The sequence below is a fragment of the Coloeus monedula genome, assembly GCF_965178545.1.
Source record: "Coloeus monedula genome assembly, chromosome: 2".
Taxonomy (NCBI): domain Eukaryota; kingdom Metazoa; phylum Chordata; class Aves; order Passeriformes; family Corvidae; genus Coloeus; species Coloeus monedula.
Window position 1 is genome coordinate 60187452 of NC_138782.1, and position 18902 is coordinate 60206353.

General features: G+C 38.9%; 1 protein-coding gene across 2 annotated transcripts; it reads left to right on the plus strand.

Annotated features, from left to right (window-relative positions):
- Nucleotides 1-6281: 6281 nt before the first annotated feature.
- Nucleotides 6282-18157, plus strand: MTRF1L (mitochondrial translation release factor 1 like). 2 transcript variants are annotated; one of them, XM_082302545.1, is made up of 7 exons: nucleotides 6282-6625; nucleotides 8098-8177; nucleotides 9404-9587; nucleotides 13350-13513; nucleotides 14422-14539; nucleotides 16330-16466; nucleotides 17064-18157. In XM_082302545.1, the coding sequence occupies exons 1-7, from the start codon at nucleotides 6343-6345 to the stop codon at nucleotides 17277-17279; spliced, it is 1182 nt and encodes a 393-aa protein (XP_082158671.1). In that variant the 5' UTR covers nucleotides 6282-6342; the 3' UTR covers nucleotides 17280-18157. The 2 variants fall into 2 exon arrangements, with proteins under 2 accessions (XP_082158671.1, XP_082158672.1); XM_082302546.1 differs by lacking the exon at nucleotides 6282-6625 and having other exon boundaries at nucleotides 9429-9587.
- The last annotated feature ends 745 nt before the right edge of the window (nucleotides 18158-18902 follow it).

Sequence of the window (18902 nt, forward strand, 5' to 3'; positions counted from 1 at the left end):
AGATGGCGTGGGAGGGGAACAATGGATTTGCCAAAATACATTTGTTTCACACTCCTTTCACCCTACTGCAGTCAAGATTGCAATGATGTATTTGTAGTTTTATGAACAGTCTCCTTGTGTATCCTCACACTGCATGTGCAAGGTAAAACTGCTTCACTTACCACTTAGTTGTTGCAATATTTAATCCAATAACATAAATTATATCTGTATTTAAAAACTTTTTTTTGTGCAATACAATCCTATGGTACATAGAAACAATTGCAGCAAACCAGAAAGAGGCTTGCATTTTTTAATATCACTAACTAAAAAGCCAATTTTTAAGGTGTAGCATTACTCTACATGCTCTACTGAGTACAATACACTGACTTTTTGAAGCCAATATTTCTGTACAGAGAAAAAGAGCTATTTATCACTGTTTATTTAAAATAAATCAAGCAGAGGATTCCTCTGGGTGTTCACTGCCAAAACTGTGGCATTTTCATTACAGAGTTTGCAATGTCAAAGAAAAAGAAAAATAAAAGAAGAAAAAAAAAAGCACAAATCACTTAAAGGGATCCATTTCTGGGTGACACAATCTATGCGCTGATATTGTTTAATTGTTAAAAGAACAAAGATTTTCAATGTACATTTCAGATGTCAGATACTGTAATTGATTTATTAAAGACTGGCTATCCAGTTCTAACACTGTTGTATAATGTTATGTACTTCAGAAAAAAAAAAAAAAAGAAACAAGAAACAACACAAAAAGCTTGATAATTTAGTTTTTTGAATAAAGAAATTTAATAAAAGATTGCCTACATGTAGCATTTTAGAGCATTTTAGAACATTTTGATGAATTGCATCTGTTCTGTAAGATATTTTTTTTTTGAAAGCTAAATCCGGTAAAAAAAGTTTTTAAATGAAGTAATGTTTTACGAGGTGGCGGGTTAAAGAAGACTTAGCTTCTAGCCTCATTTATTTTGAATAACTCCTTGAAAACAAGGGGTTTGGAGAGTAATATTAAACCAAACTTCAAGGGCTTCTAAACCCACAGATCTTACCCAAGCAAAATGCCTACAGAAACACAATGGGTATCTTTCCTGGGTAAAGATTCCTGTACTGAGCCCTTAATGAGAGCTAAGGCAGCACAGTACTCCCATCACTAGGCTGCCATGGTGTTTTTAATAGGTGTTTGCTTGGCCTTTTTATCAAAAATTGTCCAGTTTCAGGACACATTTTGATGTTTAAAGAGACAGCGACTTGGAACTTAAAAAAACCCCATCTTTCATACCTACCATATACAAGCAAAATGAGTGTTAGCATCCCTCATAAACTGCTAAGATATACCAAGAAATCGCTCTGAATACTTGTTAAATATATATATATATGTGTGTGTGTGTATATATATATATATATATATATTTAATACTGACAACCATACTAAGACTTAAGAGGCAAGGTTCTTCTCACTTACATAGGACTGAACATGGCATAAGCCCATCGCTTTCGATTGGACTGGAAGGTCTGGCAGTTGTGTCCTTGAGTGGAATCTGGCCCAAACACAGTTGGCTCCAACCACTCAGTTACTTCCTGCGGGCAGCGTCCAGTGCCGGCTTTGGTGGGAGCTGCTGCTGCCGAGGCAGGTCTGCGGGGACACAGTAACTGGGAGGATGCAGGTCTTAGTTTATCTTCTGGGACTTATTTTTTTCCCTTTGTTTTACTACCTCTCATTTTCTTAATTTATTGAACATGCTTCAGATAGCAGGTTTGGGGAATTTTTTTAGTCATTCTTTTTACTTGAAACCTGTGTGCTTTTTTTGGATATATATATGAACAATTTAACAAACTGTTTCTTAAACTCATTTGGTTTTGTAATTTATATAGAATTCAGGAGATGATTAAAAGGGCTATTCTCTATTCCCTATGCAAATATTTTAACTGTTGTAGTGTTTGACAAAATGGGATCTAAAACAAAAATCTGCAAAGTGGAAAAAACAAATCTGTTTACAGTGGCATTGCTGACTATCCTACCATATTCAGCACTTTTAAATATTGTTATTTATGAAAATGTAGTTTAAAATGCAAGACAAAATATTTATAAATGTTTCTTTTAATAAATACCTGTTTTGTCTGAAAGTGCTACCGTGTTATGACAACTTTATTCATGTTGGTTAGCTACTTACCATTATGAATAAAATATTCAATTATTATACTGAGAGAATATGAGCTATGATGTTTACAAATCCTGAGGGGGGAAAATTCAGTGAGAAAGGACTGCCTCCTTCTACTGTGAAATTCTGTTAGAAAAAAAAATTTCTCACTTTTTTCTTAATTGGAATTTAACTATGGTCCTATATATGTCTAGTATCATTTGACTAGTTATATTTACTTGGTACTAAACATATACAGCATCATATATGTATATATTTACATAGTGTAATTTCAAGTTGTTGGTGTTTGAGGCACAACACATTTAGTGCACACATCTAAGCAATGTGTAAGAGACAAAACTGCATGCATAAGTCTTGGCAAATGTAGACTTGAATATTCTTAATGTTACTATTTGATGGTGACCTGCTAATCATAAGCTATCTTTATAAGATATTTCACACAGGTAGAAGTTCTTGTCAACACAGACAAGTCATCCTTTCATGACAGTTATAAAGCTAGATGTGCAGGCCCTAAAATATTACCTTAATTTCTAGCATAAGATTCCAAAATCTGTATTTGGAAACTGTGACATCATTTTGAAAAATATTACACCAATCTTCAGTGTAATACAGCAATGAAATCACGTTCAAAATTTATTGTCTAAAATCCTCTATTGGGAAGGATTTAAAAATTAAACATAGGATGTAAAGTTTCTTTCTTGGAGCAAATGCTCATATTAAAATGTTTAATATACATTTTGTTTATCGGTTTGGGTTTCCCAAATTTTTTTATGACAAAAAATGGATGTGGTCCAAATGGACAATAAGTCATGGTGTAACATGATCTCATTGCCTATCATACAGTTCTTTGAACACAAATTGTAAAACAGTCAAGCTATTAAACTGATTTATTGTGCATGCAGTGTACAATACACTTTGAAAAACTGCCTAAATACACTTATTCTATAGCTTGGAATAAAATAAGTATGTATATAACTTGTATTTCAGTTTTTCATGAGAATGTATATAGCAAGTGCACTACAGAAAGTGAGTTATGTTTTTGTCACTTTTGCCAAGTGTTTAAAATTTCTGTCAAATAGACCCTAATGCCAAAGAGCCAAAAATAAGCAGAGCACTTCTGTACCCTCCTGTCCTTCAGGCTGCAAAGAAACTGAATCTATATTGTGTTACACGTGTTCAACTTAGCTGTTTACAGTCGGCTTTCACATAACTGAGCTTAAAGTAGCTTGGGATAACCAGGATGAAGCAAAACATACAGACAGTATTACGAGCATTCAAATTAGCCTGAAGGCACATGTGGTATGAAGGGCACTAGAGGTTTGATTGAGAAAAGACATTTGAAAAAGAAAAGAAAAGAAAGATGGCTGCAGGTTAAACAGCCACAGCATGGTACTATGGAAATGTGGCCATAGTGTGTCCAGGTCCACAGCCAGTCCATAACTCACTTGAGTACCTGTAGAGTCCACAGTCCATTTGCAGGATGACAGAAAGGGGACACAAACCAGACTTCAGCTAGTAATAGCTATTTTTTAAATTAAAAGCATGTTGAAGTTCTGCTAGGCTGTGGTCTAAACCAAGCAAATAAAGGAGACCTACACTCTACTTTCAACAGCCAGGCCTTAAGATGTCACCTCATGCCGAACTTGATTCCCTAGGCAGCAAATTCAATTACAAGGAATATTTGTCTGTGGAGCCAATACCTAAAATCAGGTGGGTGGCTTTTTCAGTAAGAGCAGCTTGCTGGACTGACCATGCTGTGAGCCCACTCAGGAACCCACAACTTCATACGCAGGAAGTGGTTGCAAAAGCCATTTAGCAGAAGTATTCCACAACACCAATTCAAAAGCAATCAAAGCTGATACAAGAAAGTCTCTAACTTCAGCTACTCTCTACATCACAAGGAGTAAAGCCTCTATTTCCACAGTGTCTGTGAGCCTTCTCCTGGCATTGTTGACCCATCCAACAGAGCCTGAGTCCTTATCAAATTCAACAAAGCAAAAAATAAAGGTTACACATAGACAGGCAGCTGCAATGTCTTCTCCAAGTTGATTTGAACCATGTCCAACTACCAGCTTCCAAATAGGATTTTTCTCAGCCTATAATGCTGGGTTTTTTTAGAAGACACAAGAGTAGCACTGTAGCACATCCTGAGACTTGGACACAGCACCAAAAGTCCGGTCCTGTTCACCAATTCCCTGAATACATGTGCAGTGACAAAGCATCAGCCCTGTTCGAACATGTCCTGAATACTTCTGCCAGCAGTACAAGTGATGTTGGTGGGATGAAAGAACAAAGCTGGACAAAAATTTGACAGAAATAGGGTCTGCATATTACTTTAACATTATACCAAAAGCCAGGTTTGCCCCTTCCTTTATCCATGAACTCACTCTGTAGAAACCCACCCTTTTCATTTAAAACAGGAGTATGATTCTGGTGATTCAAGTACTGACCATCAGTCTCAGACTACTTTCTTTCTTTTCTTTTTTTCAAAAAAGCTTTATCTTAAATTACTCCTTACTCTAAATTTCCTGAGTTTTCCATAGGTCTCTTCACAAGCTGGGCTCACACAGCAGTTAGGCATTCATTGTTACAGAACATCAAAATATTATGTCCGTTAAAGCATTAATTTGGTAATTTTTCCTTTATGCTTCTGGAAGAAGACTTCAAGGAGCTTCATGGGCAGACAATAGTGGGTGCAAGGGAAGCTTTTGGTGGGTGAGATTTCATAAGTGATGGCCTGGGGTTTTTATCAGTGTCAGACAATTCACACAGACTGTATAATCTGCACAAAGGTCTTCAAGTGTGATTTTTACTTATAAATTATTGCTACACTGTATTTTGCCAATACACCTTATCCAAAATTATGCATTTAAAATCATAGGGAAACATTTTTATCTAGCCATTAATTTTAATGTTTAATATTTTGAATAGCAAATTCTCACACTGGCCTTTGGATTTCCATCACGGAACAAAAAACTTCCAAGTTTTCTTTTTTGACTACCAAAACTACTTAGGTTTTCAAGAATTACTCTTGCTTTTGATATTACATTAGTGAAAATAAGAATTTGCTAATGTTTCATAAGGAAGTTACTGTTATTCCAACAGTATGATTTAGTTGTAAGACATGATTGCCTAGTTCCAGTAAGACATGAACAAGGACAGAAGAAAGGCAAGGACACAACACTGACTCCTCCAATGATTGTAATATAAAATGCTGCCTAATAAAATTTTATGGATAGTTGCACATTTTTATAATAAAGTATATTCTTCAAACTGTTTTGAGTTTAGCCAAGAATCTCATTAATGGTGTTATCTAAAACAAGGTTAATATGCACTCATGGTCTGCATACCAGGAGGGATTTACCCAGATCATCCTACAACACACACCACACCACTGTTCCTAAATGGCTGCATCTTCACTGCCTTCCCACTTAAAATTTTGATATGAAAGACTGTATTCAGATCTGTATTTTGTAAATGGGTTGTCTTTTAGTCTCACCGCTAATCTCTGATGTGAAGGCACTGTCAATTTCCCTTTTTTTTGTACCTCTGACAATTAATTTATTTTCTGTTAAGTGCTTAATGTTGCTCTGCTTTCATTGTGGGGTCATCCTTTCACAATATTTGCATGTTCCTTCTCAGTGTACGTTAATTCTGAAGATTTCTTCTGGAGGGAGAGGAGAAGGTCTGCAAGAGTAACCTGGATATCCAAAGCCCCAGCTCACACTTCCCACCAACCTCACTTTCACCTATGCAGCCTTTAAACCGCCCCGGTAGGAACCTCAGTACCCTCGGGGGTCTTGCTCAGAAGTCTTGCTATAAGCTTGGGGTACCGACGATTTAGAGCGGCTTGAGCCTTTTTGATTTCCTTTTTTTTTTTGGGTTCAGAATTACTAAAACTCCCCTCCGGGGCCTGCAGGGGGCGCTCGGGGCGCCCGGCCGGGGGCTTGAGGCGGAGCCCGCACCGTCAGCGCTGGCCAATCAGAGCCCGCCCGCCCCACCGCGTGCCGAGGGAAACCGAACCCCTTCGGCTGTCTCCGATAACTTCCGACTACAAACAAGGCTACCGCCGAACCTCTTCGGCAATTTCCGGAAACCCGGAAGGGAGGCCGCCGAGCGCGCTCGGGCACCTCCGGCACGGCAGTGACACCCGGGCGACAGGAGGGCGGCCGCGCTACCGCCGCAGCTGGACATGCGGCTGCTCTCGCGAGCCCTCCGCGTGGCTCAAGGCTGCCGGGCGGCCGCGCTGCCCGCTCGGAGCCTCCGGGCGGCGCCGGTGGGATGGCCGCTCCCGCCGCGGCGCGGGCTGAGCGCGCGGCCCGGCCTGGAGGAGCTGTTCGCCGCGCCCTCCCTGCGCCGGCTGCTGGAGGCGCGCGCGCGGGGCGAGGGCGGGGCGGCGCCGCAGCTGGCGGCGCGCGTGCGGCGGCTGCGCGACAAGGAGCGAGAGCTGCGCGACACGCGGGAACTGGCGCAAGGTGCGGCGCGGGGCGCGCGGCGGGGTTGTCTTGCGTGCGTGACGCCACCGGGGGCGGTGCTGAGGGGGCGGGCGGGCGCAGGCCGGTTCATTTGCATACGCCGACGCGATTGGGGGAGCGGCCCCGGGGGGCGGGCGCAGGCCGATTCATTTGCATACGCCGACGCGATTGGGGGAGCGGCCCCGGGGGGGCGGGCGCAGGGCGGTTCATTTGCATACGCCGACGCGATTGGGGGAGCGGCCCCGGGGGGCGGGCGCAGGGCGGTTCATTTGCATACGCCGACGCGATTGGGGGAGCGGCCCCGGGGGGCGGGCGCAGGCCGGCGCGTGGCGCCGCGCGCGTCCCCGGGTGTGGGGGGCGGCGGCCACGCGCGTGTCAGTCGGGGGAGCCCGGGGCGGGCCCCGCGGGCCTTCTGGAGGCGCAGGAACGGCCCGAGCACAGGGCAAGGGCACGAGTGAGTGGGGAAAGCACTTCCGCCGGCATGGGAAGTGCTGATACTGGAAGAGCGCCTGTTTCATACAAGACAAAGATAACTAACTAATCGGGGATAGAAAACTTCTAAAGTTTTGGTGGTGGTTTTTTTAATCCATCTTTCCCTTGCTGCCAAGACTGACCAGCCCGCCTGCCTGTCTTCGTTTTGGCAGTCACAGACGTCAGCAGCTGAATCTGTATTTGTATTTGACTTTGTGTTGTGTCAGTAGCTGCACACTTTTAGTTCTGCCAAATGATGGAATATTTTTTTACCCTGAATCAAACTTCGTTTGGATAGCAGTTAGAAAACCAAAATGTAGAAAAGGAGTACTTTAGGATCGGTAAGCATTCGTGAGATGATTAAATGTTGCCTAGAACTGTAGTATTCAGATTTCAGCATACAATGATAGGGGTATTAGTCGTTTTAACAAAGAGTGCCGGATGTGGAACCGCTGTGCTCTTTAAATCCCTGATGTTCCTGCCATACTTAGATACAGAAAGTAGTTTCTTAGAGCCATGGAATGGCTGGTGTGGGAAGGACCAGTCCACCTTCCTGCTCAAGCAGGGACACCCACAAGTTGCTCAGGGCTTCGCCCAGTTGAGTTTTGAGTATCTCCAAGGATGGAAATTCACAACAAATCTGTGCAATGTGTGCCACTGTTTGACCACCAGCACAGTAATCATTTTTTATCATTGGCTCGGATTCTGCTTTCTGATGTTTAGGCAGAACTTCTTTTATTTCAGATTTTTCTCATGTCTTATACCTGCACAGGATTAGAAAACACTTCATATGTACTTAGTATCATCTTTATAGATCATATTAGTAATTTGATTTTCTGACAGGTTTAGTGTGTTGGGGGGGTGGGTTTGTGTGGTAGCTTGATTTTGGGTTGGTTTTTTTCTTTGGTAGAGTAAGTTCTTCATGTGGTTATTTTTTCAGAAGGTTTTGTCAGAATGGCACTGATAAAAGTCTGAGGATTAACCATACTTAAATATTCCAGATGAGAACGAAGATTTCCGGAAGCTTGCAGAAACAGAAATTGCTTCCTGTGAAGAAGAGATAGCTGAACTGAAACAACAGGTTAGATACCTTTATAAAGCCTCTGTTTGCTTGCCATTCTTAAATTAACAAAGCCAGATTGTCTTCTTGGGGGTGTTGGAACTAGGTGATATTTAAGGCCCCTTCGAACCCAAACCATTCTATGAGTCTTTCCAAGATGTATGTGATAAATTCCTTTTCTCCTCCCCTCTGTGCTAGTTATACTGCTCAAATAGTATCTGTTAGATATGGAAAATGAAAAAATCAGGTGCTATAAAGACATCTTGTAAGCAAGTGCCTATTTGTACCTGAAAACTTTTCAATCAAAGTATCTTTTTAAGTAGGTGCTATAGTTTGTCTTGTCTGGGTGTACCTTTATGGATGTCAAGTCTTTAGCCCTTGGAAATGTTAAGCTTACATAGTATCACTCACCAATGGTTTTGAAAAAATTTAATACTATGTAACTACTTTAGGCTGCTACTTTATATCAATTTTACAGAGTATGTATGTTGTTTAACAGAAAAAAAAAGATAATTATGTAAACAGACTGTTTTAACTTAATATTACTGTTGAAGTAAAAACTGCTATAGTCACATTGTTTATTCCTCAGACAAGAGTACAACAGTCACCTTATAAATATTTTTTGTAAGTATTTATGATTCTGCCAAAAGAAATCATCATCTGTGGAAAGAACCATCACCTAATGCTAGTAAAGGACAAGGATATGAAAGCATTTGCAAATCATCCAGAGTTTTGATCCAGCAAGCAAAATTTTGATACAGTTTTTTCGGTTTTGATGTATCTTTCTTCTGCAGATCAGACTTTTCTTTTTAAAATAAATAAAAGAATAATACATTTGAGTTGTTCTTGAAGGACTGTGCTCCTGAACATCCATACCTTCTTAGCTCTGCAGTTGAGATGGAATTAAAGAGAAATCTGATTAGAAAGAAGATATTCAGTTGTCTTGCAAGAACAGGCATGTGTCCTGTGGTTTATCCTCACAGTGCTCCTGATGGATTAAAAATTTCTGTGAAGTTCTATGGATCTCGAGAGAGAGGCCTGTGTAGCTCCTGTGACTGTGAACAGACACAGGGAGCCTTCCTGCAATGGAGCATCACCCTTACACACCTCTGCCTGGCTGAAGCCTGTCCTCAGGGCAGGAGAACACAGCCTAGATCAGTTACAGACTTGTCTGGTGTTTTATACTGTTTCAGGTGTGGATAGCAGTGCCAGAGAGGAGTCTTAGCTGGGTGCTTTTGTATTCACAGATAGTGTTGCTTTTGATTCCTTCAGAAGAAACAGATGAGAGTGATCTTGTCTTGGAAGTAACTGCCGGAGTTGGAGGGCAGGAAGCCATGCTGTTCACCTCGGAGATATTTGATATGTATCAACGATATGCTGCTTATAAAAAGTGGAAATTTGAAGTATTAGAGTACTTTCCCAGTGAAATAGGTCAGTAATGAAAATACTGTAACTCCTTAATTCAAGTTGAAACACTCGTTCATATGACATAATCTTCCTAAGGAAACTAATTTGCACTATCTTAATTTAGAAGTGGAATATTGTTTGAATGTCTGAGTACAGTTTTCCTCAGCTTCTGTATTTGGGAATGAAACCATTTCAGAAATACTATTAAAATACTGAAGTGCTACAATGAAAACTTGTCTTTCAATAATTTCATTTCTACATTTTAAAACTATTGAAAGACAAGCGCTTGGCAGAAGGAAATTTAGAAAGTGATGCAGATATGTTGGGTTTTTTTTTTTTTTTAGAGATAAAGATTACTTGGCTACTGTTCTTCTTAGTTACCTAATGTTTTAGTGTCTACAGATTAGTTTGGTGAAAGATAGAAGATCTGTCTATTATTGTGGCTCTATTAGCAGAAAGGAATCAGTTTTATTAAAGTAATTCTTGGAGATTAATCTAAAACATCGTAAATTTATATGTAATATTATCTCATTTATAAAATAAGGAAATTAGATGTTTGGCTATAGCTCATCTGTAACAGCTGTTAAAATCTTTATTAGAACTTGATTTTAAAAAGTGTTATATTTGTAAAATGTTCAAATAACTTTCTTTAGAGTTCTTAGCAAGTATTTTATTTCAAGTTGATGAACATGAACTCAGACTCCCTTCTGGAGTGGCTGCTGATGATTCAATTAATATACTTCTTTTAAAATTTTATGACACTTGAATTCTTTATTTTCTATTACCTAGATTTGTTAATATTAATAAATTTCTTGTATGGTCAAGAGGTCCTTTGCCAAGTAAACTGTTTTTACAGTTTGAGTGGAGGCAGGGATGAGAAACTTCGTGTTACAGTGTATCTTGTTGCTGAAAGAGCAGTCATGTCCATCCCTATTCATGACCAGGCAAATACTTTGTGAGGAGCTGAACCAGTTCAGCCTTCAAAGCCAGCAGAAATCTGTTTACTTGCTTTTTTTAAAGTAAACGGAATGAACATTGTACAGGTTAGATTTCTGTAAACAGAAAAGAGGAAATGTCTGAGTCTTCTTTTTTTCACATACTAGGGGGAGAGGAGAGTTGCCCTTTCCATTAAGGCAAGACTTGGATCAGGTAAACCCCAGCAGTCACATACATTTCACCTACAGAGCACAGTTTCAGTCAGCTTAAGCAAGGCCTGGCTCACCTTCTAGCCAGCTGTATGTTTCTTCTTTCTCAGCTCTAGCAGTTTTGAGGCCACCATGCTAACTGGATTAGTCCACTGATTTGGCTTAAAAGCCCTGTTCTGGGATAGCTGTAAGTCAGGTCTGACTCAGCTTACAGTCCCGTGATTAGAAGAAAAAGGGAGTTGGGCTTGGCTACCCTTTTGGTAAAAGCTCAGTCCTTGGACAAGGAGCCCACATCCTCAGAGATATTCTCATTAATGCCTTAAATGGGAAACTGAAGTAATACATTAACCTAGTATATATCCATCCATATTTTCTCTTTGAAAGGGCTAGGTTTTTTTAATGCCTATATGTTTAAATATGTATATTTAAAATCTGTTTTGCTGAGGGCTTGTCTGTGTTCCAAAATTAACATTTATGATGTAAATCTTAGGAAAAATAAAGGCAGCCCTAGCTTTTGTCAGCCTCATGCAGTGTATTTTTTGCTTTTGCATAATCACATATTATTGAAACAGATGCTGGAAATAAATTGGGAGGTAGGGGCTCTATATGTGACACGGCCAATGAAATGGATGTTTGAACCCTCGGGTTCAAAGTGTCTGTGCTGCGCTGAGTAAGAGTGGGGCTAAGGATGCTGGTTACAGTAGGCTGTTACATCCTACCCATGTTCCATTTTTATTGGTTGCATGAGCAAAAGCAAAGTCCTATCTTGAAAGGTCAAACTCCTTTATTTCAGAGAACTCCTGAATTTGAAATCTGGAGGTAAGCATGTGTGAACAAGGTGAATGTTAAATAAAGCTGCAATAAAAAATCAGTTATAGTCAACTCTTAGATGACTTTATTGACCTACCCCCAAGGGATGCCACTGTGTAAAAATAGCATGTTGAAGATTCAGAACACATGTTAAAGCACAAACTCACATGGCATTATTTATCCACTGCTTCTCACCCTGTAGTGTCAGGCAGAGACACAGGTGTGGGACTTTTCCCCAGTATGGGTATAAGATCCCACGTAAAAAATTAGTGCAAACTTATAGCCTTGTTCTGAGTAAATCAGATTTCAGGATAGAGTGGGACATTTTATATGACAGGGGCAAACACAGTTATCAAGAGCTAACTATATTTGACAGGCCTACAACATGTCTGCCAGGGTAAAAAAAAAATCATCAAGATTTCATTAGATTTAGCTGCAGTTCATAATAAACCTGTGTTGGTAATAGTCAGTTTGAAGCAGTATGATCTAAAATACCTGTCATTTGAACCAGTTTCTTGGTCATCATATGCTAAGCACTATAGGCATACACATCACTACAAACTTTAAAAGGAGAAGGACAAAAATGATGTGAAAGAGAAAGCCAAACTGCCTCTTCCTATCTTTCACAAACATGACTGTAATACAAAATATATTTTAGTAAAGTTATGAGTGAACATTACATTTCTGTAGAATAAAAACATTTGTGAACCTTGTCCATGGAGGAAAAAAACCTGGCCTGTGTTCTGGCTGATGACTTTTTCCTGTTCTGCAGGGCATTTTCAGATTTCATGTTGTCTTTATTTTCCTTTTTTAAAAAGCTGCTGTCTTGTCCGTATGGCTGAGTTCCTTAGTCTGAGAGATAGCCTTAACCAGTATTTCTGAGAAGTATGTGCCTCTTCTTTTCCTCAGCTCTGGTTTCTTATTGCAAGACTTGAAAAACAATACTTTTTCAAGGCCTCTTGTGTCTTCTTCAGTCATTCCCTTGGCACACCATCCACTGTGCAGAGAATGGGATCTGGGAATTGGGCTGCATTAAAAAAAAATGGGTGAAAAATTATATTCATTTAAAGTGCCATCACTTCTCTGATCCTTCATTACACTGCACACCAGTAAGCAAGGAAGAGCAAGAATGTCATAAACTAGTAGAGCAACAAACTCTATCCCGAAGTCATGATTGCTTTGGCCTTGACTTCCAAGTTCCAAACTGTTCAATGCTTGTAGGATGTTGCTGTCAAGTGTTTTGCTAGAGGTATTGGTAAGAGATGCAGGAGCTGGTGTTCTGTTCACTCAAGGAAAGCAAAAGAGTAAAACTAAATTAAAAGGCAAATGTGACACGAGTAGATTCATAGAGGAAAATGGATAATAAGAAGAGTACGAAAAGTACTCAGTTATACAGAGCTGGGGTATTTCCCATTGAGTGATAAGGTTCTGAACTAACAATAAAAAAAATTATGTTTCTGAAAGTGCCTTTCAAAATTTGATCTTTATGTGGACTAACTACTGGTATTAGAGTTCTGTTGTGTTTTATGATTTTATGTGTACATGTATGTATATTGTTCATAGACAAATTTTTTACATATATAAAAAATTAAATTGGACTCTATATAAAATAATTGGACAGTCCTTTCCCTTTTGAGATAGAATGTGAGCAAATGGCTTTAAGATTGTCCTTGCATTTTTGGTGTAATTTTGCCCAAAAATGATGAATGGTAAATTCATCATTTTAAAAAACAAATGCCAGTGATGTGTAAATACACTGTTTGAAGTATAACAGCATAGTACCAACAGTTCTTCTTAAAGGTTTTGCAACTGTTTCTCTTCTGTGTTTAAGGTGGCCTAAGACATGCAGTAGCCAGTATAGCAGGTGCTGAGGCTTACAAATATATGAAGTTTGAAGGAGGAGTGCATCGAGTTCAGCGGGTACCAAAGACTGAAAAACAAGGACGCATTCACACCAGCACAATGACTGTTGCTATATTACCCCAACCTACTGAGGTAACATTTATCTTTTAGTATAACAGACATTACCAGGAGCAGTGTTTGATACCAAGTGTTTTCTGCCTCTTTTCTTATTCTCACTAAATGACTATTTTAATCTTAAATTTAAAGTAGGTCATATTTGTTTATTATTTTTATCACAGGGATGAAATAAAGAATTTCTGTCTTTTCTCATAATGCTAATTTCAAGAAAGACACCGACAGTTTACTTGACTATGACTTGAAAATTCACTGTGACTGTCTTGTGTGTTTTGTGGAAAACTACATTTTCTGCAAAGTAACAAAAGAATGAATCATTTTACCAGGCTCATAGATTACTTCTTTTAGCACTTCATCTTTCCCATTTTTGTAGTGTCCTCACTTGCCTGTTCTAAAGTGTATGGGTAATAATTCGATCTTGCTATATTTGCTTGATTAAAACCAATAGACTAAGAATTAAAGCTTTGTTTTGATCTTAGTTTCATGTTAACCTATCAGGTTGTCAGAGATGTCACTCCTTCCTGTACTTTCTTGAAATTGTCTTGCTCCTTCCTCACAGAGACTTTTGCTCCACCACAGAGCCAGAAAAGGGAATATCTTCTATTTTATTTAAAAATCATCTGATCAAGCTCAAATACTGGTTAACTCCTCTAGAAGAGGATGCAGATCTCTCATAAGAGGGAGAAATTAGTGCTATGGGATGGTTATGCATTAAGTTATTATTTGGCTGATTTCTGGGGTTGCATCGTGATGCATTCCAATCTGATTACCAAGATTTGTTTATGTGAACTACGACTCATAAACGTTCAGAGGTTTTCTCTTGCATGAATGTGCCTTCTAAAGTAAACTGACTGTGCATATTTGATATCTGTCTAGAAAGAACACAATAAAATACTTTTTTTCTTTTTTTCTGTCTCCCATGACAGATGAGGCTGCAAATTAGTCCAAAAGATCTACGGATAGAAACAAAGCGAGCTAGTGGAGCTGGAGGCCAGCACGTCAATACCACAGATAGTGCTGTACGGATAGTTCACATTCCAACAGGTGCTGCTTCATTTTTTCTGTTGTACAAGATTTACATTCCAAAACTGCTGTCAGGATTTCCTTTGAAACAACGGCTTTATTTTCAAACCTGGGCAACAGTAGAGCAGAGGTTTTATGTAGTTTTCATGTCTATTCATACTACTTTAAATGCACCATCTTGTGCCCAGTCCAATTTTTAACAGTGAAGACTACTGGCTTCAGTAGGTAAGCTATCCATTTTGCTATTAAACATGACACTCTAAAAGCATCCAGATCAGTTTCTATCAAAAAGTTATATTTAAGCTTTCAAATAATGAAAATGACACTGAAAAATGGAGTAAGTTGAAATCTAATGATTTGCATTTTCTTGACTAATCTCCAAAAGAGAGATTGCACTATTTCTATATTAAGACATTACTTTTTAATTGCAGAGTCTACTCAGGATGACAGCTCCCATTTGTCTGCTGGCTCCTTTCCCATAGATGACACAGATAATTTAGGAGGCCCATCCCTCTGGCTCAGGTTAGGAAACATAGCAGGGATAAGATACACCCTCAAACACTACCTGATTTTAGCTGTCCTGTGGGGGCTTTTTATTGCCATTCCCAAGCCTTTTACTTCCCTTTGAGCAATCCACAACAGCCTTCTTGACTTTCGTTGCATTTTAACTTTTCCTCTTCTCTACTACAAACATTACTCAGGCTTTACAGCCTCAGAGTAATCCCAAGTGCTTTTTATCTTCATGTATCCACATTTTTGCCACCCGTTTCTTTGTATTTGTTTAAAACATTAATCCATTCAGCACTTTTTGCACCACCTTAGTAAAGCAGAAGGTAAGCAGTGGAGAGGATAAAATTCTGTTGACTATAGGGTGACAAAAAGATACTCTGGATTAAAAACGTTTTGGATTGCCTGCATGTTTGGATAAAAACACAACAAACTAAAGCCAGCAACTGACCTTAGTTTTTGCTGAAGGCAGTTATTAGGGTGTCTTAGAGAAATCTTAAAGTGTATTGCAATTTTTTTGCAGTTATACATGGTTAATAGGGGAGTTCATACCTCACATTATCTCCTGACTTCTTCCTGTTCCACCTTTCCCTTCTTCATTTCTCTGATCTCTCTTCCCTTAAAACTGTCCTGTTACTACTTCTATTTTTCTCATCCAAAATCTTTTTATAAACCTTCCCCACAATCCAAAATGTTATTTATAAACAAGTCTTTCATAAAGTAATACTATGTAATCTTATAAAATCATCCTCCAATATTACCAGAGCTACTTAATAAATCCAAATAACTACTTAGCTTGTGCTGTATTTCTTCTCCCCGCTCCTTTTTTGGGCTGTTGGTTTTGTGTGTTTTGGGATGAGAAAGCACACCCTTTTATTTTTTTAAATAAAACAGTGCTGCCTTTTTTATATTCGGATCATATTCTATGCACTCACTATCTCATGTGTTTTACTGTTGCTTAAGTCCTACTTTTCCTGGAACTGTGGCCAAAATTTACGAGTATTCAAGGTGTCTTTTATTAGTCAGATCACATCACATATCTTTTATTTCATTATCTATCTGTCGCCCAGGTGAATTAAATTTCCACTGAATTAAATTTCTTGTCTTATGGCTTAAAACACCTGTACAACTCAGCCTACACTTCTCTCCCAAAATGTATTATTACTCATTAATAAACCTGGACTTTTACATTCCCAGTCCAAATGTAACAGCCTAATGTAACATAATAAAAATCTTCCAGAAATTGCAGAACTCTTTTAGTATGTGCTAATCTGAAGTGCTAAATGTCATGATATTTTTGACAGGGATTGTGTCTGAGTGTCAGCAAGAAAGATCCCAAATTAGAAACAAAGAGAAGGCTATGCAAATGCTATGTGCTAAACTATACAACGCCAAACTAGAAGAAGAAACCAAAAAGAGAAACAGTGCTCGAAAGATTCAAGTAAGTTTAATTTAGTTGTGATATAAGTCTGTACAAGCATGTGTTTTTAGGGTAACCCCTTTGTTGAACAGCAAGTAGTAAATGGAAATATAGAGCAACAGGAGCCCAGGAAGGACTTACATGAGGCAAAAAAAAGTCATAGAATCATAGAATGGTTTGGGTTGGTAGGGACCTTAAAAATAATCTAGCTTCAACCCTCCTACCATGGGAAGGGATGCCTTTCACTAGGCCACTCTGGAGAACAAAATTTGTGGACTCCCCAAGCTCTCTAAACAGCAACATTACATTTTACTTCAGGAATAAAGGTCATGTATTAGCCAGACTTAAAATTATGGTGGTATGTAAGTCCTAGAGATCCAGTGAAACAAACTGGATTGCAGCATGAAGAACCAGAATAGTATTAGAAAAAGATGCAGTAAAATTGTTCTTTTACATGTTTGAGAACAATTACTGCAGCTGTTGAAGTGATCTGAGTACTATGTAACTAACAAATTTTGTGTAGTCATGGGAGGAAGAGAAACCTTTTGCTTTATATGCTTCATCAATATTTCATCATTTTTGTAAGATGATGGTGATAAACTGATTCTTCTTCAATAGATTGGGACTAAAGGAAGATCAGAGAAGATCAGAACATACAACTTTCCACAGGACCGGATTACAGACCACAGAATAAGCAGATCAGTGCATCATGTTGAGTCTTTCATGCTAGGGGAAGAAATGCTAGATGAAATGATACAAACTCTGAGAGAGTATGCTGATTATGAATCTCTACTGGAAATTATTTCAGAAAATGAAAAAAAGAATTCCTCCTGAACATTGTTCTTTCTCAGGCCATTACAACAGATGCAGACCTTGGTCTGCAAAGAAGTTTCTCAGAGCACCACCCAGAAAACGGAGCTTCTTTTCAGGTCATGAAAAACATCACAACTTGTTTTCTCATGACTATTAAACAGTTTTCTTACTTGCTGAGTAAAAGACTTTATTATCTTCATATAAGACATTATTGCTGCAGCAGTCCTTTTGAAAAGTAAATTTGACTGCACCAGAAGTAACAGCAGTTAACTTTTTCCACGGAGAAGATACTGATACACCACTCTCAAAAGGTATGCATGCATTAAAAAAGGAGTTATTTCTAGTTCCAGTTTTCATTTAAGCTGTAGCTTAACCATCACACATCAGTGTGAAATAGCTTACTTGAGAGAAGAAAAAAAATCCTATTTTGTTTGAGTGATTGGAAAAAAGTGATAAATAAATGACCCCACTCTACCTATCTGCATATTTATTAATCACTTATATGTATCATGGGAGAGGGAGTCAAAGTGTACCTCTGTCATGTTTTCAAGGCCTTCTGGCCCTTATTTATAAATACGAAACAAGTTTAAGAATATCCCTTGTTCCAGAAAAAAAAGCCATGGATGCCAAGCGATGAATCATATGAATTGGTTTTGGAATGAATGTTTGTGTTCCTGAGTCAAAAATGAAAAGAATTGTTACAATATTGTTCACCTGATATTTTAGTATCTACTTGACTTCAGTTTCTCCTTTATGGTTTTGACTGTCCAAGTCATTGATTTTCTGAAGGTTACATGCTATGACTGGCATCTTTGGTTTTGTCTATTTATTTAACAGGGTCTTAAAACATTCGGTACCTTTATCAGCTTTGTTTTCTAGTAAACACTTCATGGTAACTATGACTGAGTTCCAAATCTTTTAATTTAAGATGCATACATTAACTTCAGATGGAGTGTGCACAAGATGAGGCATACATATTTCCTGTTGGTAAGCATGAGACCTAGGTCTGCATTTACTAGCAGTTTTACAACTCCCAACTGGCCCACAAAAAAGTAAAAAGAAACATTGACTCATTTTTTGTGTAAAATAATTAGACACTGATTGGAGCAGAAACTAGGGCTGAAGTCTTCGTCCTTACTAGATCAGTATTGTAAATAGAGAGTACTTGTGACAGTCCTACTGACTTGACTTTAACCAAGGCCCTCTTACACCAAGTGATAGATGGGGTTTGCTGTTCTTTCTTGCTTCAGCTTCATATTCCTCCAAACAAATAAGGGCCATTGATTGGGCCTACACACTGGACTACTGCATGAAACTTAGATAACTGTTTAGGTCTTTGTCACCCTAGACCTTCCCTGATGTTCCAGCTTGTAGCCTGTCTGGCCAGATCCTGCCTCCCTATTCTCATCTGGCTCTTGAACAAACACTAAATGTGTTGTTGCCTTGCAAGTGGCCAGGCTCTGATCAGTGTGAGAAAAACCAGACATCATGTGGTTCTGGCAGGAGGCCAGAAGTATTCCAAACCTGTCATCTGGCAGTGCTGTACAAAGGGGGACTTCACTGTCCTCCTTGGCCTGTCATGGCAAGCTTTACTGTGTAAAGACTTGAAGTCCTGTGCTTGCTTTGTATGAATTTTAACACAAG